This window comes from Gallus gallus, chromosome 9 (assembly GCF_016699485.2).
Source record: "Gallus gallus isolate bGalGal1 chromosome 9, bGalGal1.mat.broiler.GRCg7b, whole genome shotgun sequence".
Taxonomy (NCBI): domain Eukaryota; kingdom Metazoa; phylum Chordata; class Aves; order Galliformes; family Phasianidae; genus Gallus; species Gallus gallus.
The window spans coordinates 17,232,072-17,257,393 of record NC_052540.1 but is presented as its reverse complement, the minus strand read 5'-3'; the positions used below and the strand labels follow the sequence as shown (position 1 = coordinate 17,257,393).

Sequence of the window (25,322 nt, the reverse complement as noted above, 5' to 3'; positions counted from 1 at the left end):
ATATATTAGCAAAAATAAAATTGCTATTCTGTATAGTGTTTACTGTGCACAAAAAAATGTGGCCAGACATTAGAAATATTGGATTTCTATGTAACATTTTCATCTTACAATTTGTTTTTTACTTTAAGCCATTAACATTATTATTTTTAGGGATATGACATTGTTTTTAGTATAACAGTTGATTGCATGCAGCTGTCTTACACAGTCTCTTTTTACCTGATTTTAATGTGCTTTTTAAATGTTTCAGATGGAATGAATGGCTGTCGTATGACATGTACATTCCTGATCTTCCACGTGCTGCTCGGCTCTGCCTCTCTATCTGTTCTGTTAAAGGCCGGAAGGGTGCTAAAGAGGTAAAATGCTTCATAGCTTCAGTTAACTAACAAGCAGAGGTTACTCAAGTAAAGTTTGGGAAGATACTTGGCAATTGCTGTTCTGGTAATTAGTCTCAATGTAATGTTTGATTTGAATCTGATTAAAATAGGGATTTTTCTTTTTGTATCATTCATTTGTCAGTATTATTTTAAACCAGAAAAAGAAGCTTGCCCATTCAACACTAAATCTTATCAGTACTATGTTGCTGGTCGGAAAGATCAGTGGTAGTCTTTTGAGGTCTGAGTACATAAGAAGAAAAAAATAACTTCAACTTTCATTATGCTAATCTGGAAATGTAACAAGTTGCTTTTAGATAAAAATGTTATTTCTTGTGACTCACAATCAGAGATTTGATGTCAGAGATCAATTTCAGTGGTTCCACAACAATGAAGTGTTGTGCTAGATATGTGACTTATCAGAGAAAAGTGGACCTGAGCAACTGTTGCCAAAAGAAACACAAAGCAATTTCTGATATAATGATACTTCTCTAATTGTTTGCTCACTGCCAGCTTCAATTGCCCAAGCGAAGTGGTATTCATAATAGCAAGGTTATGTACTTCACTGTTTTCTGAAGTCCAGTTTCTGTTTCTGTCTTTCCCCGTCCTAAACTGCTCGAAGAAGTAGCAAAGGAGTCCACTCAAAGCATGCCTTTCATTGTCAATGTGATTTTTATCTTTTTTACTTGACCTGCTGGTTTACTATTAGCTGGAGTTTAAAGGTAGGGAAAGCAGCCTGCTGTTTATTTTATGATAGATCAGAATTACTTGGTTTTGATAACATCTCTGTACTGCACAGATGGAAATTAGAAATGTTTGGTTGGGAAGAACCTAGTAAGTACTTAAAGCTGCAGTGAGTCCCTATTATTATTTTTTAATGTTTTTTTGAAGATGTATACACGATAATTAAAAGTTGAAACTGAAAAATCCTCTTTTAACCTCTTTAAGGAGCACTGTCCATTGGCTTGGGGAAACATAAACATGTTTGACTACACGGACACTCTTGTATCTGGGAAAATGGCTTTGAATCTTTGGGCAGTACCCCATGGACTGGAGGATTTGTTGAATCCTATAGGTGTTACTGGATCAAATCCGAATAAGGTAAGTATGCCCATGTGAACTGCCTACTCAGGAATGTATATTCAAAATATGCTACATTCTAATTGGTATAATTCAACAGAAGTAATCAAAATTCCCTTTACATAGGAAACTCCATGTTTAGAGCTGGAATTTGATTGGTTTAGCAATCCTGTTAAGTTTCCAGATATGACAGTGATTGAAGAACATGCCAATTGGACGATCTCACGTGAACTGGGCTTTAACTACAGCTATGCGGGACTGGTAAGAAGAACTTGCTTTCCAAGAATAGCTACTAAAATATCAAAGTATTTGCTGGCTTGGTTTTTTTTTTCCTCAGTATGCTAGTGACAGATTCTTAATCTATTACTGATCAACACTTAGAGAAACTGTCTTACTATGCAAACTAAGCATATTTTTTAAATAATTGATTCAGGTGTCTGAACTACTCAGTTTAACTTCTGAAAAGTTACTATTTTCATTCAGTGATTCTTTTTCTTTATTGTAACTTCATTTTTGTAGGCTTTCTTGTGTAACGTGAAGGTGCTTATTGCTTTTTATTTGTTGTTTAATGGGCTAGTTATGATCGTAAATACTGTGTATTTTAAGGGATTGAGTAGCTGCTTATCACATGAGTAGGTCTTGGTCTTCCCTCTTCTGTGAAGAAAAATTTTGTTGAAGATCCCCTTTTTGGTGGAGTTTGAAGCTTGCTTGAAAGCACATTTTAGATTAATAAAAAGAAAAAGTAGTACAGCAAAAAAATGCTATCTATTTAAACATAAGGCTGTGAAATGAGTTGATATGTTTTACGTTTTCTTCTGGAGACTAATTTAAAGACTCAAAACTTTTCCCAAGTCTACAGTTTAGGCATACCAATTAATAGAATTGGTTGTTCTTCCTTACCTAGCTTCATCCTTCCATACTCTGCTTTTTCAATTCTGATTCTTTCAGCCCTTTCAACAGTTCTTAGAAATCTCAAGGCTGGAGACAGAAGTGACCTGTTTCATTTTTGTGCCATGCTAGGCTGTTGTTCATCACGTGCCAACTACTACTATTTCTCCACAAAGCTGACTGGTGAAATGTACTTCTTGTCCCAGCAGTGAATAAAAGCAGTTATAGAAATCAAAGGCCTAGTCTTCAGTTTCTCTATTTTAAACTTGTAAGTCCTCACTTATAATAGAAGGAAACAACAAAGTGGTATTATGTGTCGTATAAATGTTCCTGTGCTGTAAAAGTACTTCTACGTTGTATGACAGTAGAGTGAGATGTGTGGAGGCTTAATGGACCGCTTTCTCTCTGCAGAGTAACAGAATAGCTAGAGACAATGAATTAAGAGAAAGTGACAAGGAGCAACTGAGAGCCATATGTACGCGAGATCCTTTGTCTGAAATCACTGAGCAAGAGAAGGACTTCCTCTGGAGCCACAGGTATTGAGGAAAAACAAAAACAAATGCACAAAACAAAAATGACATTTTGTACAAACAACTTTCATTCTCTTTTTCAGACACTATTGTGTAAATACGCCAGAAATTCTGCCCAAATTACTTCTGTCTGTTAAATGGAATTCTAGAGATGAAGTGGCTCAGGTAACAAATGTCACTGAAGAAGTTTTAAGTTTTGAAGTAGCTTTAAAATCTGGATGTTTTAGTGTTAAAATAACATATGTGGTTTTTATAAGTTGAATGAAAACAGACGTGAGCTGCTGCTGTAACTAGTTGATCATTCTGTATTTGTTGTATGCAGTCTGTTTGCCTGTTTGAGGAAAGGTCTTGTGTTCTCATTGTTGAGCTCAGTCTGAGTCTTAGCTTTTTCCTGGTGGCATTACTTGAGTCCTTGTTATGTTGCTGATTATTATTTCAATGTGAGATTTTGTTTTTATTCTTGGATAAAATAAGTGGATAAAATAAGTCAACTGACACCAGTGAAAAATAATTTTTTAGAAGGGAGTGGCAAGTAAACAGTTTATATTCAGCAGCAGTTTGCGTGGTTATACTTTCTACTGAGTGTGTATTACAACCCCTTCCTCTTCAATGTGAATGTGTAATGTACTTGGACTTTATTGTACACAGATGTACTGTTTGGTAAAAGATTGGCCTCCAATCAAGCCAGAGCAAGCAATGGAGCTTTTGGATTGTAATTATCCAGATCCAATGGTGCGAGCTTTTGCAGTTCGGTGTCTAGAGAAGTACTTAACAGATGACAAACTGTCTCAGTACTTAATCCAGCTAGTACAGGTATATAACATTTTGGTATTCTTGATGCCTTATGTACATTTGATAATTATGCAAGTTTAATATACAAGAGAAGTCAAGACATTGTGAAAAAAGGTAACAAGAATTCTGTTTTCACTGCAAATTACATTAGGAGGAGCTCTGAAAGATGAAGTATAGGTACTTTTCTGTAGTGCTCTGGTTTCTGGTGTTGGTATGAAATGTCATAATTCTGCAGAGATATGGAACTGTTCTACCAACTGGAACAGGCAACTGTTTCAGCTGTCTTGCATATGGTAACGCACAAACACAAGCATCTTTTTTAAAATGTTAAGCATGCTGAAACTAAAATATTTGATAACAGTACGGGAAGCATCAGATGGTAAGTTTCTGAAATAAAAGTAGTCTGTGTGCTCTGTTAGCAGATATTCCTTAAATGCTAAAGTGTATTAAAATACTGAGGTCTGGCAGCCTACAAATCTTTTATATCAAACTTGAATTGTGTTCTATTTAACTGTCTTAATCTATTTGCTGTTCACCAAAATAACTGTAGCTGATTTTTTTTTCCATATTTTCTCTTTGTCCTTAACTAGGTTCTGAAATATGAGCAGTACTTAGATAATCAACTCGTGAGATTTTTACTCAAGAAGGCACTGACCAATCAACGGATAGGACACTTCTTCTTTTGGCATTTAAAGTAAGCTTAATAATATCATGAATAGCAATGATGAGATTCCTGCAAGCTTATAAAATGTTCCATATGCTACATACTCTTCTTTTTTTTTTCTTTTTGGAGAATATTACCACTTGACAAATACAAAGCAAACTTTAAGTGTTTGAATGCATAGTTTGATAGTAGAATTCACTCCTTACAGTTTTAAAAGCAAATTAGTAATAGATGATGAATCTTTATATCATCTGCTTCATTTAGATTTTTTTCCTCTAATAGCGGTTACTCTAAAAGCAGGGGAGTCTAAGATTGCTGGAAGCTTCCTCTATTATTAGCTGCTTACAACTTCTGATAGACTTCTGTTCTAGATCCTTCCACCAGTCTTTCCTTGCAAATTTTTTTTTCCAAAACTGAGATACTTCTGAAATTAAGCCAGAAAGCTATGGAAAAATGTTCCTTAAAAATTCCCATCTCTGCGGTCTTGTCTTTAGAAGGCTGTAGCACCTTCATGCATTTACAAATAGCTGAGGCCTAAAGCAAGCCATGCAACTAGACCAGAGAAATCTTTGAAAAATTAGGGTTCATAAATCCTTACTAAGGGCTACAGAGATTGGTAGCCAAAATATCCCCGTTCTTCTGTTTTAAGTATACCATGGGTTTTTGTAACTCCTATTGCTGAGAAGGCTGAATATAACTCAGACTTCAGTGTTCTGAGTTGTATCCAGATCTCATCTGAAAATGCTGTTCTAAGATGAAACACTGAAGATAAGGCATAGAAATAAGGAATCTTTGTTTTCTACTTGTTTTAATAATGACCAAGGATAATGGAGTCACTTGGCTGATTCATTTATATGAGGGGATATATTTGAGAATTATGTGAAGCTCTTACCTACTCTCAAACAAGATAACTGGCCTGGGATTAGCTAGATGACAGGAGGAGAAGATGAGACTGTTTAGAAAGCTGGAACTTGAAACTGGAGGCTTAGTTTTTTTTGACAAGCATGGATTTTGAATAAAGTTAAGGGTTAGAGAAGGACAGAATGTAGCAAGAAGGGGAATGGGGTCAAGAGAAAAGGAAAAGCCTGAAAACTGCTGGATTAGCTGCAAAAGGTAAGGAACTCTGATCAGTTAAGTCAAAATGAGATGAGTTGTGGGAGGTCAACCCAAGTTACTTAACTGGGAAGGATGCATAGGCAGCCTTCAGGAAGATGTTACAGGTATAGTTTCATTTTTGGCACCTGTAAGTGGTCTTGTCTTAAAGCTATAACTGTTCTTCCTCTCTGTGTAGGTCTGAAATGCACAATAAAACTGTAAGTCAGAGGTTTGGTTTACTTCTGGAGTCCTATTGTCGAGCATGTGGAATGTACCTAAAGCATCTGAGCAGGCAGGTGGAGGCTATGGAGAAGTTGATTAACCTCACAGATATTCTCAAGCAGGAAAAGAAAGATGAGACCCAGAAGGTATTTTAAGCTGTCCACACATCAAAACTTTTGCTATTTAGTCATAGGAATCACTAGAATTATATTACTGGATTAACTAGAAATGTATTTATACTACTAACTTCAGTAGGTAGTATCTAGGAAGCTGTAGTATTTTGTGTGCACATTGCTATTGTCTGTCTCTTAAGCTAATAGAACCTGAGTTGAGAGCTTTGATTTATGTAACCTGTGGCGAAGCAGAGTTGCTGATGGTGGAACTGTGCAAGACCATGCTTAAAACAAAAGCTGAAAGCTGGTGCTTATCTTCATTTACATTTAGTCAGTGTTCTTATAACCTGAATGTAATTGTTTTTTAGGTGCAGATGAAGTTTCTTGTTGAACAAATGAGACGTCCAGATTTTATGGATGCTTTACAAGGCTTTATCTCTCCTCTTAATCCTGCTCATCAACTGGGAAATCTTCGGTATTGTCTTCAGTTCTGAAATTTGTCCAGATGACTAAGTAAATGCTTAGTAATGTTAACATCAGCGACATTACAATTGAATGTTAACATACTAAATACTGGGTTTATTTAAGTGAAGTAGTTTCAGTGTAATGATTTAATAAGTTAGAACAACACAATAGTTTGCTGTTCCTGTTAGATGGTAGGAACTGCGGCCCTTTTTCCGTGTGTAAGGAACACACACTGCCAAAGGAAAAATTAGTGTAGCTAACTCTTCACTTGGGGTTGGCCAATGATTAGCATTGCAGTTACTAATGTAAATTTCAAGATGAGAACAGTGGTTGATTTTCAGTGATCCATGCATACTTAATTTGATATTAGTTCAAATATTTTGAAGAAAATTGAGAGTGTAACAGTATTATGGAAACATGACATGAGAATCTAAATATCCCTATTTCATATATATCTTCTTTTTTATAGGCTTGAGGAGTGCAGAATAATGTCATCTGCAAAAAGGCCCCTGTGGTTAAACTGGGAAAACCCAGATATTATGTCTGAATTGCTATTTCAGAACAATGAGATAATCTTTAAAAATGGAGATGGTAAGGTTCACATGACAATTCCATTGTTATGTTTTAATATATATTTTTAAACAGCTTTAAAATCACCGCCACGAGTTTATATTCATTCTCACCTACCTACAAGTTGTTCTTTTTCTCAAGAGAACCAAACCTACATTAATCTCTACAAACCTTATTTTACTTTACCACTCAAAAGTATTTCTAAAAGAAATAAGATGTGACAGTATTCTGTGTCATGAAACTTGCTGTCTTATCTATTTGATTATTCCAGACTTGCGTCAAGACATGCTGACACTTCAGATAATTAGAATTATGGAAAACATCTGGCAAAACCAAGGTCTTGATCTTCGGTAAGCATTAGAGGTCATTCTTAAGCAATTCTGTTCCTAATGGTTTATGCTTTGGTTTGTTACTAGAGATTACTTCTGTACTACCCAAAGGTAGTAAGTAGAATGTATTAACTAGGAATGCTTTTGCATATTTTTAAGAGGATTTTTTTATAACTTTCAGTTAGCTAAACAACTGGATTCTGTAAGGTTAACAATCCTATTTGAAAAACGTTTCTGTCTCATTCAAGTTGCTGTGAGGAATCTACATACCAGGAATGGCTACCAGACATCACGCAAACAAGACACCCTATAGTCTGCTAATGGTATCTGTAGCATTTGCTTTGAACAGGTTACCATACTTATAGTCTTCAGCAAATAAACTTTTAATCCAGAGCAAAGCTCACCTCCATGGCAACACCAGCAGTTAGCTCTACTGCTGGTTACTCACTGCACTGGTGTTCCAGTTTCTTAGATCAAACAAAGTCTTCCTGATTTTTGTGGTTCTGTTGTGTTATTTTTTATCAACAAAAACCTCAAAAAAAAAAAAAAAATCTTTGTTCCAGTGTAGCTAGAAGGCTGTTTTCACCTATTAGTGAGACCCTTTTGCCCTCATAAGGAAAGAAAATTCAGGAGAGAAAAGGGTTTCCTTAGAAGCATGACTCTCTCCAAAATCTTTTAAGAGAGGCTGTTAAACATGATAATGTTTTTTTTCAGTATTTGAAGTCAAAGCAGTCTTTTATTCTCTCAGAAAAAAAATGTTTCAAATGTAACAGAAGAAATGCAGATTTGGTGAGGGTAGAGGCAGAAAACTGGGGAGGGGAAAAAGGGGGGAGACAAGCAATAATTTATTCTACTTGTAAAGAGAAAAATGGGTTACTGAGTCTATCCTTTGAGTTTCATTTACAGATTACAGAATAATTTATGAACTTTAAAGAGCGCATGAGTAAATGGCCTTCTGGGTATAGTTAGTCCATTAATATCTGGATGAATAATAATGTTGCTGACTATAGATTCCAATTAAAATTTTGTATTATGTTCAGGCTCTACTTGAAAACTCATTTTGAACATTCCATTCTGACAACACACTCTATTACCTGCTACTTCTGCATAGGAATTCATAAGTCCTAAAATTTACTTTCTGAATGCTTAGATTCTGACTCTAGTATTTCAGTTTTAATATAGTTGAATAGATATTGTTAAATTATCCTGCATGCCTTCTTAAGAGGCTCCTCCAATGGATTCCCAAAGCCTTCAAAAATGCATCGATAAAAGTTTAAGGAAAAGTTTTATCCTGATACAAAACTGAAGAGCAGCACTGGTGGATAGTGTTTGGCACGTTACAGGTATGCTTTTTTCACAAAACCAATGACAATACACAGTACACCTGTAAAACATTAAATCAGATTTTCATATCCTAAAGTCAGTAACGTAACACTTGACTAGTCAAGATCATAAGACAATGCCTTTTGCTTGCTGTCTTAAAATGTCTTATTAAAAAAAAAAATCCTTTCTCTTACAGGATGTTGCCTTACGGTTGTTTGTCTATTGGTGACTGTGTGGGACTCATTGAGGTAGTGAGAAGTTCTCATACAATCATGCAGATTCAGTGTAAAGGAGGCTTAAAGGGAGCATTGCAGTTCAACAGCCATACATTGCATCAGTGGCTCAAGGACAAGAACAAAGGAGAAATGTGAGATTTCTTATTGCTGGGTTTTCCTTGTTTGCTTTCTCTTTTTGATGGAAGCTTCAAGAGAACTAGAATTTCCCAAGTGGGAAATAGTCTGTATTTTTCCCTGATCTCGTTTGCCTAGTAGTCCTGTTTGTATTTTCTTTATATTTAATGAGTTTGAGTAGTTAACTGTAGTCAACAGTTAAGCAAGTTGAAGGCAGAAGAATTAAGGCAACATGGCTTAACTGTAGCTCCTCCAAGTGAAAACTCGTGCCTGTCTTTACGAGACAGTCATTTTAAATGTCTTGTTTACTGTTCCATATGCTTAACTGTAAGTACTTCTATTTCCAGTGTATGCTGAATTTCTTCCTTCAGTAAAGTCTAGGAACTCTACTTCATTGAGTGAAGATAGTGAAAGTGGTTCATACTTCTTAAATAAATAAATTGACAATTTTGTATTAGAGTATCTGTAGCAATATGCTTTCTTTGTTTTCACTAGGTATGATGCAGCTATTGACTTGTTTACACGTTCTTGTGCTGGCTACTGTGTCGCTACCTTTATACTGGGCATTGGTGATCGCCACAACAGTAACATCATGGTGAAAGATGATGGACAAGTAAGATCTATTTTTGCAAGTATATAGCCTAATATAGCCTTTCAGTTTGATGGGAGTTTGTTTAAAAAAATAATCTGAAATAGGAGGAGTGAGCAATTTAACAATTACATCCTTTAAGCAAGGAATTACTCTTAAAATACCTTTTTGTCTTTCCAAGCTGTTTCATATTGACTTTGGCCACTTCCTTGACCACAAGAAGAAGAAATTTGGCTACAAAAGAGAGCGTGTGCCCTTTGTCTTAACACAGGACTTTTTAATAGTGATTAGTAAAGGAGCCCAAGAATGTACCAAAACAAGGGAGTTTGAAAGGTAAGTACCTTTCTGAAACCATTTAAATTCCAGAGTATTTAATACATAAAACGGAATTCTGGTGACCGTTTAATTATTAACTGAAAAGTACTACTATAATTGTTTCATGTGAACAGATGTTTCTCACTCAATCCTTTAGTAGAGCAAATGCTCCTGTGTTTAGTGAATTCTGAAGAGTAGCTAATGATGAACAGTAACTTCATAAAAGTGTGGGACAGAAGTGTATCTCTCTCTGATCATCACCAGGCAAGCACTGCTTGCAGCACTTGATCAGGAAACTAGCTTTATGATCTGAACTGTTGGCACAAATAAGTAAAATGGCTCTGTCTACTCCTTTAGAGTTGTTGAATGTTTGCATAAATTGAGAATTGAGGCTAGGAATTTTAATTTGGCTATTGTGCCAGTCTGACCACTACTAAGTCTTACAGCAATTAGAATAATCTTAGTAGGAAGATAAGGATGTCTTTCTTAATATTTGTATGGCTTTGTTAAATTATGTCTACCTTTTATCTGGATATAGTTGCTTGAAACCTTTTTCAGAGGTGAAAAAGAAATGCATCTAACAAAGCAATATACTGAGTGTTGTCTATCTGTGGATGTGGTTTTTCCTTCTCTATCTCCTCTAGGTTTCAAGAGATGTGTTATAAGGCATATCTAGCAATTCGGCAGCATGCCAATCTGTTCATAAATCTCTTCTCCATGATGCTTGGCTCAGGAATGCCAGAACTGCAGTCCTTTGACGATATTGCATACATTCGAAAGACCCTTGCATTGGACAAAACTGAGCAGGAAGCTCTTGAGTACTTCATGAAGCAAATGAATGATGCTCACCATGGTGGCTGGACAACAAAAATGGACTGGATCTTCCACACAATAAAGCAACATGCTTTGAACTGAAATGAAAGTGAAGAAAACAACTAATAACCCGCTTTGTGGGTACTACACTGTTAATACCTGTTAGCAGCAAAGACTGGTTGCATAGGAATTGCACAAACCATGAATGATATTAGAACTTATGGCAAGAAAAAAGACAAACTGTTCAGACAACTGTTGAAAAACAATGTAAAACAGGGTTTCAGATAGCACTAAAATTGTACACTTTGAAAATTAAGCTTTAGTATGATGTGTGACTTCATGTTATGCCTTAAGCCCAAAAAGGTAAACTTTGGAAGAATGTTTCCTTTTTTCATTTGATAGGATAAATTAGAAGGAAAAAGAAAATAGTGCCAGCATGAATATAGAGTCCATCACATATTACCTTAGGTCTGGTACAGCAGGTAGAGACTATGCTGGACTGAGAAGCATTGAAAGAAAGTTCAAGTGGTAGTTAATATTTAAATGCAGTGTAGTTTGAAGGGAAGGAGTTTAAGCTCAAAGATCTAAAAATAGTGAGAGGACAGTGCCTTTTAAATGTGCTCAGAGGCATTAACATACATGGGGTTTAGATGATCCTTTGATTTCTGGGTCTGTCATCTGCACAGTTTCAGAAAGCAGTAGGAAATAGGCCCATTCAGTATGGTGTTTCTTCTGCTCAGTATTTCTAGGGGTGCAATTCATACTTTCACAAAAAAAACTTTTCTTATCATCCCCCAAAACTGACTAACCTGGAAACTGAATGGTCAGAATTGGGTTTAGTGCAACAAAGAATTGTAGTGTTCATCTTAGGTTTGCTTTAATCTAACTTGAACTGAATAGATTTTTTTCATACATGTTTTCCAAGAACCTAAAAAAAAAAAAGGTGAGTTATTAAAATTATTGAAAGATTATTTTTTTATAAAGGCTATTTATATAATAGGAACTATTATTAATATATATTCTTTATTTACATGATTTGTCCAATATTCACTCTTTTAATTTTGCAGCCCAGTTCTATCTGTCCAAGGCTCCCATTTCCCTTAATGTCACTGAAGGTGACCAGTTATAGGACCAAATTCAACCCTGGTGAAAGAGGACACAAGTGCCATTGAAGTGGTGGGAGACACACCCACTAATGCCAGAGGTGAACTTGGCCTAAGACTCTTTAAAAAAATAATTAATAAAAATTAGGACAACTCTTCACATTACTGAAGTGATATGCTGGCTATTCAAGGAACGTATGTTTAAACCCTCAACTTTTGGGTCCATCATTTCTCCTCTTTCTTCCTCCGCTCTGGAAGTGGTTGTTTAATCCAGTAACCAATACATCAGAAATAGTTGTTTAGATTTTCAATATGATCAGTAATAAGCAGTTCAACATGCAGCAGATATGTTGGCTAGCTCAAAGCATGTGGAGTTAGCAAACTTTATAGCTTTGTCTGTTTTGTGTGTGTGTAATATATATATATTTGTAAAGCTAGTTGTTGTCCTCCAACACAATTATGACGTGTGCAATCAGTCAAATTGGCACCACTTTTTTTTGAAACTGTTCAGAGTAAGAAGGATGTCAGATTGCCCTCATGCACAACTTCAGGTAGGACTGTTTTTCTAACTACTAAAAAGGTTGTTTCTTTTTTTAATTAGTGAAACCCATGATTCTGAGGGTGACGTTTACCCTAACATTTTAAGCTTGCTAGATTGGCAGCACTTGAAGTGAATTCCAAAGGTCTGGGGCTTTCAGGGTTTCAACTCATTCACTTCCAAACACACACCAAGGTGCCACTCAAAAAGTGCAATACCACATGTAATATAAAATATGCTGACAGCTGGTGTTAGATTAGAATATAAGTATATAAATAAACTGTACTTTGTGCAGGCTGTACTGATGAGGTAATGAGTGGTTGGCTTAATTTAGCAAATTGTAATATATTAAAAATGTGCAATCAATTACATTATGAAAGACTTTGGGGATTGTAAAGCCAGGATTTTGGTTTTTGAAGATCCTTTCATAGTCAAGCTCTTACAGTTAATTACTGTACACATAGATACTTGACAATGTTTTGGGGGGAAGCTGTCTTTGAAAACTACAGAAGTTCCAAGAATAGTGTGGGAAATGTGAAGTTTTATTTCCTTAGTTCTACTAAACCCTTTGGAGTAGTCCAACAGACTTCCCATTATTCTTCGACTGTTACATATTCCTTTTTTTCATATGAATATTTTTACTCCTGCTAACCTTGGTCATATTTTCTAGAGCAAAATTACTTTTGTACATATTACTTTGCAGTCAACACTAATGGTGTAGCTCTTTGAAAACATAGCTTTGTTTCAATGAGTTTCAACTGTTTTGTTTGCGAAATCTGAAACCCTGTTGGCTATAACTCTTAATTTAACAGAGTAAAATTGTTGCACAAATGCCACATTAGGTGCTATATTATTATTTATCTATACTGAAACGTTTTGCTTTTTTTTATATAAGAGGATGGTTGGACTTTTCCAACCAACATGGAAAGATGAACTCAAATCTCTTGCATCCTATGAGCCCACCTTCTTTTGTACTTTACCCCTTCTCAACCATATACTTGTGTAAATATGGGTATAAATGTCTTTCAGTTCAAGCATACAGTGTTTTGCACCCTTTTTGCACAAACAGAAAGGTATGAGGAATCAGGCTCTGTTTCCAAAACTTACTGCGACTAAATGCTGTGCATGAGCTGTAGAAGTTCATATGGACATCAAATAATAAAAGAAAGGAAACGTAGTGATATAGACATACTGTGATGCGGGGTAATTATAGTTGTTTTTTTTAAAGGGGGAAGATAATGGGTGTTAAGATATTGTCCCTACTGTAACCAAGATGGGCATTTGGAAAACATTCTGCTGGTGTTTCAGGGGGGGAAAAGGTTTTTCAGCTACAAAGCATTTAATACTAATTACCTTACCTTGTTATGCTACTTTTCTCTGATATAAATTCACTGAAGATAATGGAGTTACTATTGACTTAGGTTGATGTAAATAGGGTGATGTCATCTATTCTCAGTATCAGAAAAAGATCTGCTTATGGACTGTGAAAGCACCTGTAACTGAGCTCTAGATTGTTTTGGATTGCTTAGAATTGGAATTTCTACTTTCTTTAACTATTCCCACTTCATGGGCATTGGAAGATGTTCCCTTTATTCTGAGTATCAAACGCACAAAGCACTAAGCAGCTCGTATCGAGCTTGAGTTAAACCTGAACACCTTGTTCCTGCCAAACTTTGTAGGAAAACTGCTGGAGCAAGGAGCCCAGGGCTGGGCTGTACGTGTTATTGCAAAGCATTAGGAAGAAATTAGTGAAATATCACTTTAAAGCCTAACCTCATCAACTGTGAAGCTAGTCATGTTTGATTTAATGACAATTGAAGCAGGTTGCTGCTGATGAGTTTTTCTTAAAATAAATTCTTTGCTTTTCTGGAGGTAGCTCAAGAAGCACCTCTGACTTATGCACAGTTTCTGTTCAGAAGGAGTGCATTTGCAGGTTTTTTCAGACGTACTTTCAGTATAAATTGGGGGAGAGGAAGGCATTTAAGTATTTAAATAAAACCAAAATTGTCGGTGCTTTGGTATCCTGTGGAGAAGATAAGTCTGCATACTAAAGGCAATAGAGAAATGACCGAGCTCATAGAGAACTCTGTATGTGCTTACCCTGTTGCTGGTCTTCTGGAGGGTTGGTTTGGTTTTTCAGCTTTCCTTTCCATGTAAAGTGTTAAAAGCCCTTTAGCAGTCAGTAGCATGTTTGTTGACAACCTGAAGGCACTTTCTTTGTCATTCTACAACTGGCATGTTCCTTGTCATTTAATAACTGGCGCGTTCCAGCACCTGTTCTAAATAATAATTGTGAATTCATCCTGTTTTGCATGTCTGTACAGGTTGCAGACGTGGGCTGGGCCCAATCAAAAAAAAAAAAAAAAACAAAAATGAAGCCACTGAAATTACTGTTCTGTTGATGTCTTTGACATTTTTAAGATATTACAAGTTAATGAAAATGGTGTGGTATTACAGAGAGAACTGTAATTTGCTGCTTCTGAGATTTTTTTTAATTTCCATGCTTTTTTTTATTTTTGTTTTAGTTTTATTTGAAAAGAACCACCACACTTTCATTGTTGGTTTTATTTGGCTTTCATTTGTTTTTTAATACTACGTAGCTGTAGATATCGTTGCAGTTTGTTGAATTTCCACTTCAATTTTGTAATATATGTTTCATACAAATAATGAATTTTTCTTTTCTTTTTGTCTCAGTTTAGGGTAAGGTTCTCTCTGTCCAAAATGATGGGTGGGTAGCTCACCACCTAGCCGTGCAGCTGATGGTGTGTGGGTTGGTTTTTAACCTGTGTTCTTGAGGGAAGCCAACTGGAAACTGCATACAGAAGTTTTCAGTTTGCATACACTAACCAAGTCTAGATGCCCTGGTCTTTGGGAAATTCTGGTTTCACTGTGTGCAGATATAACACAGATTTCATTAGGAACAGATGCGCAACAGTACATGAAATCAGAATTAGGCTCTGCGTATATTGAAGTCCCTGACTACTTGTTCTTATGATTCAGTAAGAAGGGTGCTCTTTTAATGACAGGAATGGGTACTAGCTGTCTGATTAAATCCTTGACTGTTTTATTTGGAAATAGTCTTTCTTTATGAACTAGCCTTTTTAGCTCTCTAATTCATAACTGTGGTTATTTGGTTTGTAGTAGCATTTTATCTGTGGGACTTCAAAGTTTATTGCTTATTACCTAAAAGAGAACTCTTAAATGTTTCCTCTTCCTACTCTTTCACGGTATTAAGACTTGCGAACCCACACTCGGGAGAAATACAGTTGTTCTTAATGCACTATTTAGAGTACAGTGTTCTTAACTTCTGAGCTTTATGAGGCAGAATTCAAAAGTACAAGATGTGCTGTTAGCTTTCCTGACCGCAGTACAGAGGTGGGGCCCCCCTGTCCACATTCCTTCCTTCTCCAGCACCCCTCTCCCTGCAAATGGACATGCCCGTAGTCTAAGAACAACTTAAAATATTTGCAAGAGAAGATTAATTTAAGCAATGCTTTGTCTGTTAGCTTTCCTACTGATTTGCATTAATGTCTTAAGTGTCCTTGCTGTCATTTCTATATGTGATACAATTTTTTTTTTCAGCATGAGGAAGGCCAAAAAATACACTATCTTGACTTCTGAAGTTCTGGTGCCAATTCCCCAGTAGCTATAAAATAGTTTAGGATCCATTTAGCTCCATGTAACACTAGCAATTTAATTAGGAACCTGTTCCAGTATTAGAATTACTCCCAGTTAAACTTGACAATTGTACTGCTGAAGTTACTGAAAGCCTGATTCAAGCAGAAGCTCTGTCTCTCAAGGCTCTTGCATCTGCCGTAGTTCAGTCCATGAGGTCCAAGATGTGTGTGTTTCCACCGAATGGTCTAATTTTGCTTTGTTTCATTGGTCTGTATACACTTGCTCAATTCCCAGGATTTAGTAATAGGGTTCTAAAGTCTAAATTATCAACTGTACCAGGCTGTCCTGACTTGTCTTACTGTTTCATTTGGGGCAGGAGTGAGAGGAAGGGAGGAAAGAGATGAATTACTGTCTTACAGCCACTGTGGTCACATTTATCTTTTTTTGTGTGTGTGAATATAAATATATAATTTCATCATCTGGGAGTGTCATCCTCTCTCTCCCCTTTCCCCTATTCCACCTCTGCAAGTTTTAACTGTCAATAGCCACATACACTACCAAAATTCCTTTGCCTGCTGGAGAAAAGGATGTTGAAAAAGAACAACGTAGGGCTGCAGCCTGATATCCCGGGTTCCTATGTTTGAAGTTTTGAAAGTATTGCTGTCGCTGCTACCAGTACTGTGACAGCAAGAGTTGTCACAGAATTGCACAGAACTGAGGTTGTCAGGGACCTCTAGAGATCATCCAGTCTGACTGCCCTGTTTGATGCAGGGTCAGCTAGAGCCGGCTGCCCCGGCCACCTCAAAGAGGATTCACACTAAAAGCTTTTTCTTAATGTTTCAATGAAATTCCCTCTATTTCATTGCCTAATGTTCTTATGTGTAGGGCACCAAAAAGAGCCTTGCCTGTCTTCTTTACCCCCCCCTCCGTCAGGTATGTGTATATACTGACAAGGTGCCCTTGAGCTTTCCCTTCACCAGTCTAAACACTCCCAGTTCTCAGTCTCACACTGTAGGTATCCTGTGTCTTTATGGCTCTTTACTGGACCAGCTCCAGTATGTCCATGTCTCTTCTACTGGGCAGCCCAGCAGTGCTGGTTTGGTCTCCCCAGTGCTGAGCAGAGGATCAGGGATCGCCTCCCTTGACCAGGATTCTGCTGGCATTTGGCATAGACAGAGACCGGGAGCATGTATTCTCTTGATGCTTATGCTGCTTTATTGAAGCTAGTGGCAGTTTGTGTCTGCATCAAAAAAGAGAGTATAAACACCCACCAGTGTTGAATACCTTTTTAAAACAAGACAGTTATCTTTGAAATAACCACTATGGGGGGCGGGGGGGGGGGGGATGTTGGGGTGTGTATGTCATTCTGTAATACAGGTCCTGTGGTAAAATAGCTAGAAAACAAGAAATTTTTAGTAATAATGGGCCAAAACAAGTTTAAGATATGCAGTAAGATGCATGAATTGTTGTACTGAGAGAGTCTTGCAGTACATTTAAAGAAAAACAATCCCTTCTGCTGTGCTACTCCAGTAACAAGCAAACTTTTTGGCCTGTGACACTTAATTGTAGTTCATGTTCATGGGAAACTGTAAAAAGTCTTTTTATTTATCTCCGTCGTCTGTATCACATGCTGTTAATTAAAAATATACTACTTGGGGTTTTTATCACACTGTTGAGTGTTACTGTACATAGTAAAAACTAAATTAAAATAATATGGTTGGTACACCTGTTCTGAAATGAGAATTTACGGCAGCTCGAGTTGCGGAGGTGTGGTTTGGTACTTTGGGCCTTCTTGGAAAGGCTTGAAGAAAGGAGATAGAAAATGCTCACATCTGTTAATTGAGGTGGGGAAAATACTGAAATTAGCCTTCTTTATGGGTATAGCTACATGAGAGGTCATAATTGCACGTGGTGTTCACTCTTGCACACACTGATACTCAGCATAAGCAACCTAGTACAGATGTCTCAAAGCTGTGAGAGGAGAGCAGGCAGCATGAAGTGCCTCAGCGCAATGGCGGCAAAGCCTCTCCTCAGTCAGTCTGCTTTGGTTTTGAAAACTGTGAGGATATTTCATCACCAAAACTATGCTTAAAAATAAAAATTAGGTTGTCTTCTTGTATCTAGTGCTGACTTTAAAAAATTGAGAAACATATTTTGGAAGTTATTCATTCGCAAGTATGAGAATGTGGGCCTGTAATAGAACTGCAAAAGTTCTGTGGTAAATGCTTTATTTTAGCCTTCAACGTCTAACAAACTGTTACTGTGGGAGGGATTTGAGTTCTCTTGCTGAGGATTTGACTTCTGGGGAGGCACGAGGGATGCATCAAGATGTAATCAGGTCACCACTACGCATCTTTGGTTCACTCAATTATTTCAAAGCACAGGTTAAGCTCTGATATGGAGAGGCCTTTGTCAGTAAAAGTGAAAGGCAACCTGAGAGAGCATTTATCTCCCAGATTTCACCCGATCCGTTCTCAGCAAAACCTGATGTTGAAAGAGGAGGATCTTCATCGGTACTTACATCTGTTCTGTACTCCTCACATATCCAATAACTGACTGAGATGACAGAGTATAAAGAAGCGCTGTCTTTGATCAGTTTTGTTGTTGTCCTCTGGGTGCAGACCTTAAGGGATGCCCTGAAACCTATACGCTCCACAGCTCCCTTGCTTTCTCTGTGAAACGTGGGTCAGGTCGGAGCCTTTCAGAAAGGAAAGGAGGAGTCCTCGTACAAAGAGCTAAGATGCCTGGATTTGTCACCCCTTGGCTGTATGACAAGATATTCTAGCTCTGCAGCTTGCCAGGTCAAAGCTGAAGTGCCTCCCATCCCAACAGCTGCCTGCTTCTGGCTGCCACAGGTGGGTAAAAGTTACCATGTGCTATGTGTTTAACTGAACACTTTACCCCATTCTTATTTCAGCTGATTGAAAAGAGCATCACCTGTGTTGCCTGTTTAAACCAGGAAGTTACTTCCAACTTCTACCTGGGCTTCCTTCTGTTCCCAATTAGAGTGAGTTCTGAGTGATTAAAAGCTGACCCTGATCTGTCTGAAGATCTCAGGAATGTGGCAGATTCAAAAGGGAGATGAATTTTCCTTCTAAAGCATTGATGAAACCTTTTGGAGCCTACAGCTTTGAACTGTATCTATGACTTCAAAGGGGATCCTCCTCAGATATTTTGCTCTTTCACTGTCTTGCCTTTTTAGCTGTGTGGTTGTGCTGTGCCGTTCTTTGTGGAGGAGAAATGAGTCAAAACATGAAGAAGACACTGTGCTTTTATGTTCTTGGGTTTTGTCTCGTTTGGGATTGTTTTATTTTGGAGGGGGGTTGGTTTGGGATCGTTTTTTTGTCTTGGCACTTCACAGATTTGTGTTACTGCCCTCCGCTGGGCACTAGGGAAAGTGTGTTTTTCATTTTCCCAGTATTTGCATAGGAAACCTTGCCACGAACAGAAATATGCGGGCATCCACCCAGCTGGATGGCTGTAGCTAATTTATGGGGACTTCATCCAAACCAGTCTTGGAGGAAACCCAGGTTCCTATAGCTGGGGTAAGCAGTACAGAACAAACCCGAGAGATGCTAAAATCTTGTTCGATTGCTAAATCACATCAACAGTAATGAACTGCGTTATTTTCTGAGCCCTCAGAAACGTGCCTTCAAAAGGACCACTGTGCTTGCAGTCGTGCTGCTTGCCTTCACAGTGTGCGACCGTATGGTTAAAGTACGGTGAAAGCCCTTCCTGCATGGCTGTAACTAAATCAGCTGCCCCTCAAGCCCTGTTTGCTGACTTCCCAGACAAAGGCTGAAGGTACGATTTTATAAATTAAATCTAGCACAACACCACCAGCCTCGAGTGTGGCCCTCAGCACAGCTTCCACTGCCTAGAGGCCCCGCCGTTCCCCAGGCAGTTCCTTGTGTAATAACGGGGCTGAGGAAAGGCCTCTCGGGAGTCCCCTCGCCCACCCCCCGCCACCTCCCCCGCACGGCCGCTGTAGCGGAGCCGGGAGGCGCCCTCTTTTTCGCGCCGCGCCCGCCAGGGGGCGCCATGGTCACGGCCGCCGCTCGCCCCGCCCCACCCCTTCCCCCGCGGGGAGCACCGCGTCCGGAGGCGGCTGCGGTGCGGGCTGGGCGCGGAGCGGAAGGTGAGTCCCGGCGGCGAGGCACGGGAGGGGCGGCCGCGGCGTCGCCCGCAGCCCCGGGGATCCGCGTGGTTCCCGCCGGCGCCCGCCTCCCTCCGGCCGTTCGCCCCGCGGGGCCTCTCACCGCTTTCTCCCGCCCGCCCCCATCTTAAGCCCTCTCCCCGGCGCCATTTGAAGCGCGAAGCCGCGGCTCAGCGCCTCCCTCCTCCGCCGGCCGTAGCGGTGACTCACGCTCGGTCCCCGCGCGCTCCCGGTGTCGGCTCGTGGCTGGGCCCTCCCTCGCGGAGCCCGCGCGCGCCGCTCTCCTGCCTCGCTCTGCCCCCGCCCCTCCGGCCCCGCTAGGCCGCGGCTCGGGGAGGGGCGGCGGGGCGCGGAGCTGAGGGGTTGGCGGCCTCACCCCGCCGCGGTCTCGGTGCGTTGTGGGTTATTCCCTCGCGACCGAAGCGATGGCGGCGTTCGATATCTCCGATACAGCCTTAAAGCGGTTTGCCCTGAGATTGGCCCGTTACAATAAACCTGTGCTTCGTACCGATTGTTTCATCTCACGAGAACGTCGGTAACGTGATAGGAGACGCGCTTTTTCCTCTCAGTTCTGAAGCGGGGCCTGTGAGTGCCCTAGCGCTGCGGAACGCCTCGGGTTCCGTTTGCAGTACTCCGGTTATTCGGGCCGACACATCAGCCGAGCGGATTTGGTGTCATCTCGGTTTCCCTTCGGGAGCCGCAGACAAAGGGCAGCCCGGGCTGCGCGCTTCAGCAGTGCTCATACTCCTAACCAAGCACTGCTGTCAACCCCCTGTGGTGTTTCTAGCTTTACAGTCAGTAATACTTGTGCGTTTGTTTCTGATATGATTATTTGATGGATTGTTTTGTGTTTATTTTAGGATTAAGGTGTACTAAACGCTGTCCCTCCACAGATGAAGGCCTCGCGCTGCTGCATTTGCTGCATGTGGGAGCAGTGCAGCTGTCAGCCTCCGAGCTGCTCTGCTTGCTGATGCTGAAGAGTGTGGGACTTTGGTAAGATGGCATCACTTCTGTTTCCATTTCTAGCATGGAAGCGTGGTCCGAAGGCCTCTGCCCCAGGGTATCTGATCTCTGACAGAAGGCAGCAGTGTGCATGAGAGCTGCTTCTAACGTGCCTTTCACTGGCTGCAGTCTCTATGGTGAACCTTCTTACTCCTGAGGCGGGAATACAGAACAGTTCTTTGTTACTCGTGTGCTTTTAATATTTTCTTAACTGTAACAGAATAGGCCAGGGGGGTGTAAGAAAAACTGCCTGTGTGGTCTTTGGGGTTTCAGAATACTTGTATTCTTTCATGAAAGGTATAAGCTGATAAACACAAGTCTAGCCGATTCTTGAATGTTTTCCCTTTATGATTAACACAGACTGTTCAAAATGAATGAGCATCCTAAGAAGAGGAAGCGGAAGACACTACACCCTTCTCGATATTCAGGTCAGCCCAGAGCCCCAGTTATGTACACTTCGATTCATTTAATTTTTCTCAGAGTAATGGCTTTGTTATGTTTGTACCTGGGAAATAAGTAACATACACGGGTTGGGTTAAGATGCCTTCTGCTGAACGTGCAGGATACCCACCCTGCATGCTCTGCTCTTAATCCACTTTCAGTCCATGCATCTGGGCAGGTTTGTTCTGTACTCCCTGCATGTTGGAAAGTTTGGACAAACCATAAAGTGCAGAAGATTCTACTAACACACAAGGGAAGAAATTCCCTGGAAGTTGGGATTAAGGGGTCAGTAAGCATTCTAGTCCATAAGCATTCAGCACTGCGTTAGCTGTGCTCCTTTCGCTGTCTTCAGTGGAAGCAGTTTGACAACTGTAGGTGATGTTCTGAACACAAGGGCAACCGCTGAAAGCTGTAAATCAGAACAGGAACGTTACCAGACCAGCATAGGATGCTCATAAAGGAAGAAGTAAAAATGTAGCCAGTGAGAACGTTGGTGAATACTAAATCCACATGTAGCTACATCAGTTTGTTAGTGTAAATCTCTTCTTTTTTTTCTAACATAGATTCTTCAGGTGCACCTAAATACATAGACAATAGTGGGATTTTTTCTGACCACTGCTACAGTGTCTGTTCTATGAAACAACCAGACATAAAGTATTCTGAAAACAGAGGTAAGAGTGCATTTTGGGGTCTTGCTATGTAATGCTTAGCTAAGCGTATTGTGCTCCAATTCGTAGAGGTAAATAGAATACAGAATGCATAGTGGTTGCCTTCTGAGCATCGTTCTGATCTGGGGTGCCTTAGACTGAAAATCATGTTTCAGTTATAATAAGTAAAAAATCCTCCAAGAAAGTAAAAAATAAAAAATCCTTTTATCTTTGCAGGTAGATACCACAGTCCAGTGCAGAGCATAGACACAGATGACGATGGGAGTCCAGTGCATGCTGGGACTTCCCAGTGGAGTGGGTCACATTCAAACATAGGGTTGCACTATACAGACCCTAAAAAGAAGGATAAAGGTAAGTGTGCATTTGCAACTTACATACTAGCTGGAAGCCACGGATACTGGTGTTTAATGTAACAAATACTTTACTTTCTCGGTTTGACAGAGAAGAGATTGTGGCCTTTTAGCTTACATTATTTATGTGTTAGTTGTAGTCCCAGTGCCTGGGTGACAATGTCTGCTTTTTGCACTTAGAAGCTTCTACAACCAACTAAATATGGACCTAGCCGCTTTGCAGGGTTGTTTGTTTGTTTTTTTTTAACTGACCTTCATTATCTATTTATTCCTACAGATAAAGCTGCTAATAATGGAACGTGCAAAGACGTATGTGACTCACCTATATTCAGTGACAGCCCTACAGAAGAAGAAAAACCTCTTGATATTCAAACTGTAGAAATTTCTACAACAGAAGTTAATGCTGTAGAAGTCCACGATATAGAAACACAAACTGTGTCACCTGAGAAGCTAGAAGCTGAGGACCTAGAGGAGATCCCTCTTGAAACCTGTAAAATCTTTGAGAAGAACCAGGCTTTGAACATCACAGCTCAGCAGAAATGGCCTTTGCTGAGAGCCAACAGCAGCGGCCTGTACAAATGTGAGCTCTGTGAGTTTAACAGCAAGTACTTCTCTGATTTAAAACAGCACATGATCCTGAAGCATAAGACATGTGCGGACACTCACGTCTGTAAAGTTTGCAAAGAAAGTTTCTCCAGCAAAGTGCAGCTCATTGAACATGTGAAACTGCATGAGGAGGACCCATACATCTGTAAATACTGTGATTACAAAACGGTGATATTTGAGAATCTGAGTCAGCACATAGCAGACACTCACTTCAATGACCACCTTTATTGGTGCGAGCAGTGTGATATGCAGTTCTCCTCCAGCAGCGAGTTGTACCTGCACTTCCAGGAGCACAGCTGTGACGAGCAGTATTTGTGTCAATTCTGTGAGCATGAAACAAATGATCCAGAAGATCTGCACAGCCACGTGGTGAATGAACACGCGTGCCGACTGATAGAGCTCAGTGACAGCTATCATAACAAGGAGCGTGGACAGTACAGTCTCATAAACAAAATCAGTTTTGACAAATGCAAAAACTTCTTTGTATGCCAAGTGTGTGGCTTTAGGAGCAGGCTGCATACAAACGTCAACAGGCATGTAGCTATTGAACACACCAAAATATTCCCTCATGTTTGTGATGACTGTGGAAAGGGCTTTTCAGGTATGTTGGAGTACTGCAAGCATTTAAGCTCTCATTTATCTGAAGGGATTTATTTGTGTCAATACTGTGAATATTCAACAGGACAGATTGAAGACCTTAAAACCCATTTGGATTTCAGGCATTCAACAGACTTGCCACATAAGTGTACTGATTGTTTAATGAGATTTGGAAATGAAAAAGATCTTCTAAGTCATCTTCAGATACATGAGACAGCTTGATTACTTTCTTTCCCTGCAATAAGCTTGTTAGGATTGGAATTAAAAATACAATATTAAATACAGTTTTAACAGCACTTGTACAATTCTAATGTTTTTACATCAACAAAGCATGTATAATGACTTGGTGTTATGAATTTCCTTTCCTAGGAGTTTCAGTAGGTATTGTCACGTGTACAGGGTGATGGATCACATTCTGGGCAGAGGGACAGTGGGAGTAGTTGCATGTCATAATAATTCCAATGGTTATCCTGCACTTTCACATGACAGGTACAAGAGCAGCTCTTTGCAGTTTGAGATGACAACAAGAAAGCCAGCTTCTCCCTCCATGCTGAAGTAATGCCATACTGATCTCAGCTGCATCTCCTACTCATGTTACCCTTCACAGCAGCAGGGCACTGCTCACTTTTAGAAAATGGCACCAGCTTCCCAAAGATAAGTGTGTTGCAAAAATTCCTGGGCATGAGAATGTCCAAATTCATATGCCAGCCTGTATTTACCACCTTGTATTCTCAATAAGCTTTTAAAATCGGCGTGTCTTTCTCTTGAGGATACCTATCCTACCTTATCATTTGCTTTTGGTCTTTGGTCAGTGTTCCGTTTCAAATCCTGTCCCAACAATGCTTTCATCCACACGTTTAGTAGGGACCGCCAACATCACTTTTATTTCCTTTACTTACCTTCTCTTGCTGTCTTTGTTTTGATGGAGACATGTACTGCTTGTGTGCAGACTGGGTCATGTTTTAAGGAGCAATTCTAAGGGGATGTGTGAAGTGATCCAGCTGAGAATATATAGTGTACTTTTCATACCTAAAGTCTTAGTTTAGCTCTGAAATATGTCCCCAACCTCATTTGGAGAAAGCCTCTATAAGTAAACTAGTTCATAATTATTATAATTCCATAGATTTGTAATTAGCTTTCTACAACTAATAATTTGAGGAAAATCATTTTAAATCTGTATGTGTTGAACTTCTATGTACTGGTTCAAAATACTGGTATAGTTAAAAAATCGTTTTGAAGTGATTTAGTGCAGCTATTCTGATTAGATAGATAGTATTCTTTGGGCATTACAATCTTACTGAGTGAATTTTTAAGCTTCAGTCCACAGCTGTATTTCTCAGTGACTGATAGTTGTACAGATAATTAAGGGTGAGGTCATTTAGATTGTGTTAGCTGTCAGGGTGAAATAATCCATAAAATGGTGGAGTTTACGTTTCTGTACTGATTGTAAGTTTGTAAGGTTGTCTAATATAAGTACTACATAAGCATAATTAATGTATAAAACATTTCTTGATTGGTGATATCAGCTCCCAAGTGTGCAAGGGACTTAGCACTGAAGTTTTATACCTATAAACATTGGCTGAATATAGCGAGCTTATGGAATTTCTGATGTCTAGAGAAGTATTTCCAGAACATCTGAAAATGAGCCATTTAGTACTGGTTTAGTAGAAGGCAAGACTTATTTTCATTGTATTGAAATGCTGATTCAGTACCAAATCCTACATGGAGTCCTTG

General features: G+C 39.3%; 2 protein-coding genes across 12 annotated transcripts in view; both read left to right on the top strand.

The window, feature by feature from the left end:
- The window catches only part of PIK3CA (phosphatidylinositol-4,5-bisphosphate 3-kinase catalytic subunit alpha), a 38,942-nt gene extending 21,451 nt beyond the window's left edge, over positions 1-17,491 (top strand). For 4 of the 5 annotated variants that reach the window (XM_046898433.1, XM_046898432.1, XM_046898430.1 and 1 more), the window contains 15 exons: positions 248-353; positions 1,320-1,472; positions 1,578-1,712; positions 2,751-2,875; positions 2,953-3,034; positions 3,518-3,682; positions 4,252-4,355; positions 5,617-5,788; positions 6,124-6,230; positions 6,690-6,811; positions 7,062-7,140; positions 8,639-8,809; positions 9,288-9,405; positions 9,563-9,714; positions 10,341-17,491. In XM_046898433.1, coding sequence (XP_046754389.1) covers positions 248-353; positions 1,320-1,472; positions 1,578-1,712; positions 2,751-2,875; positions 2,953-3,034; positions 3,518-3,682; positions 4,252-4,355; positions 5,617-5,788; positions 6,124-6,230; positions 6,690-6,811; positions 7,062-7,140; positions 8,639-8,809; positions 9,288-9,405; positions 9,563-9,714; positions 10,341-10,611 — 2,062 coding nt within the window. In that variant the 3' untranslated portion in view covers positions 10,612-17,491. The remainder of the gene's footprint in view (positions 1-247; positions 354-1,319; positions 1,473-1,577; positions 1,713-2,750; positions 2,876-2,952; positions 3,035-3,517; positions 3,683-4,251; positions 4,356-5,616; positions 5,789-6,123; positions 6,231-6,689; positions 6,812-7,061; positions 7,141-8,638; positions 8,810-9,287; positions 9,406-9,562; positions 9,715-10,340) is intronic. The other variant, NM_001004410.2, reaches the window with a different exon arrangement.
- ZNF639 (zinc finger protein 639) lies at positions 13,378-23,930 on the top strand. 7 transcript variants are annotated; one of them, XM_040705607.2, is made up of 6 exons: positions 13,378-19,572; positions 20,785-20,917; positions 21,287-21,354; positions 21,931-22,038; positions 22,252-22,386; positions 22,663-23,930. In XM_040705607.2, exons 3-6 carry the CDS (start codon positions 21,297-21,299, stop codon positions 23,808-23,810), a joined length of 1,449 nt encoding a protein of 482 aa, XP_040561541.1. In that variant the 5' UTR covers positions 13,378-19,572; positions 20,785-20,917; positions 21,287-21,296; the 3' UTR covers positions 23,811-23,930. The 7 variants fall into 7 exon arrangements, with proteins under 7 accessions (XP_040561541.1, NP_001383133.1, NP_001264409.1 ...); NM_001396204.1 differs by lacking the exon at positions 13,378-19,572 and adding an exon at positions 19,846-19,906 and having other exon boundaries at positions 20,818-20,917; NM_001277480.4 differs by lacking the exon at positions 13,378-19,572 and adding an exon at positions 19,846-19,906.
- The last annotated feature ends 1,392 nt before the right edge of the window (positions 23,931-25,322 follow it).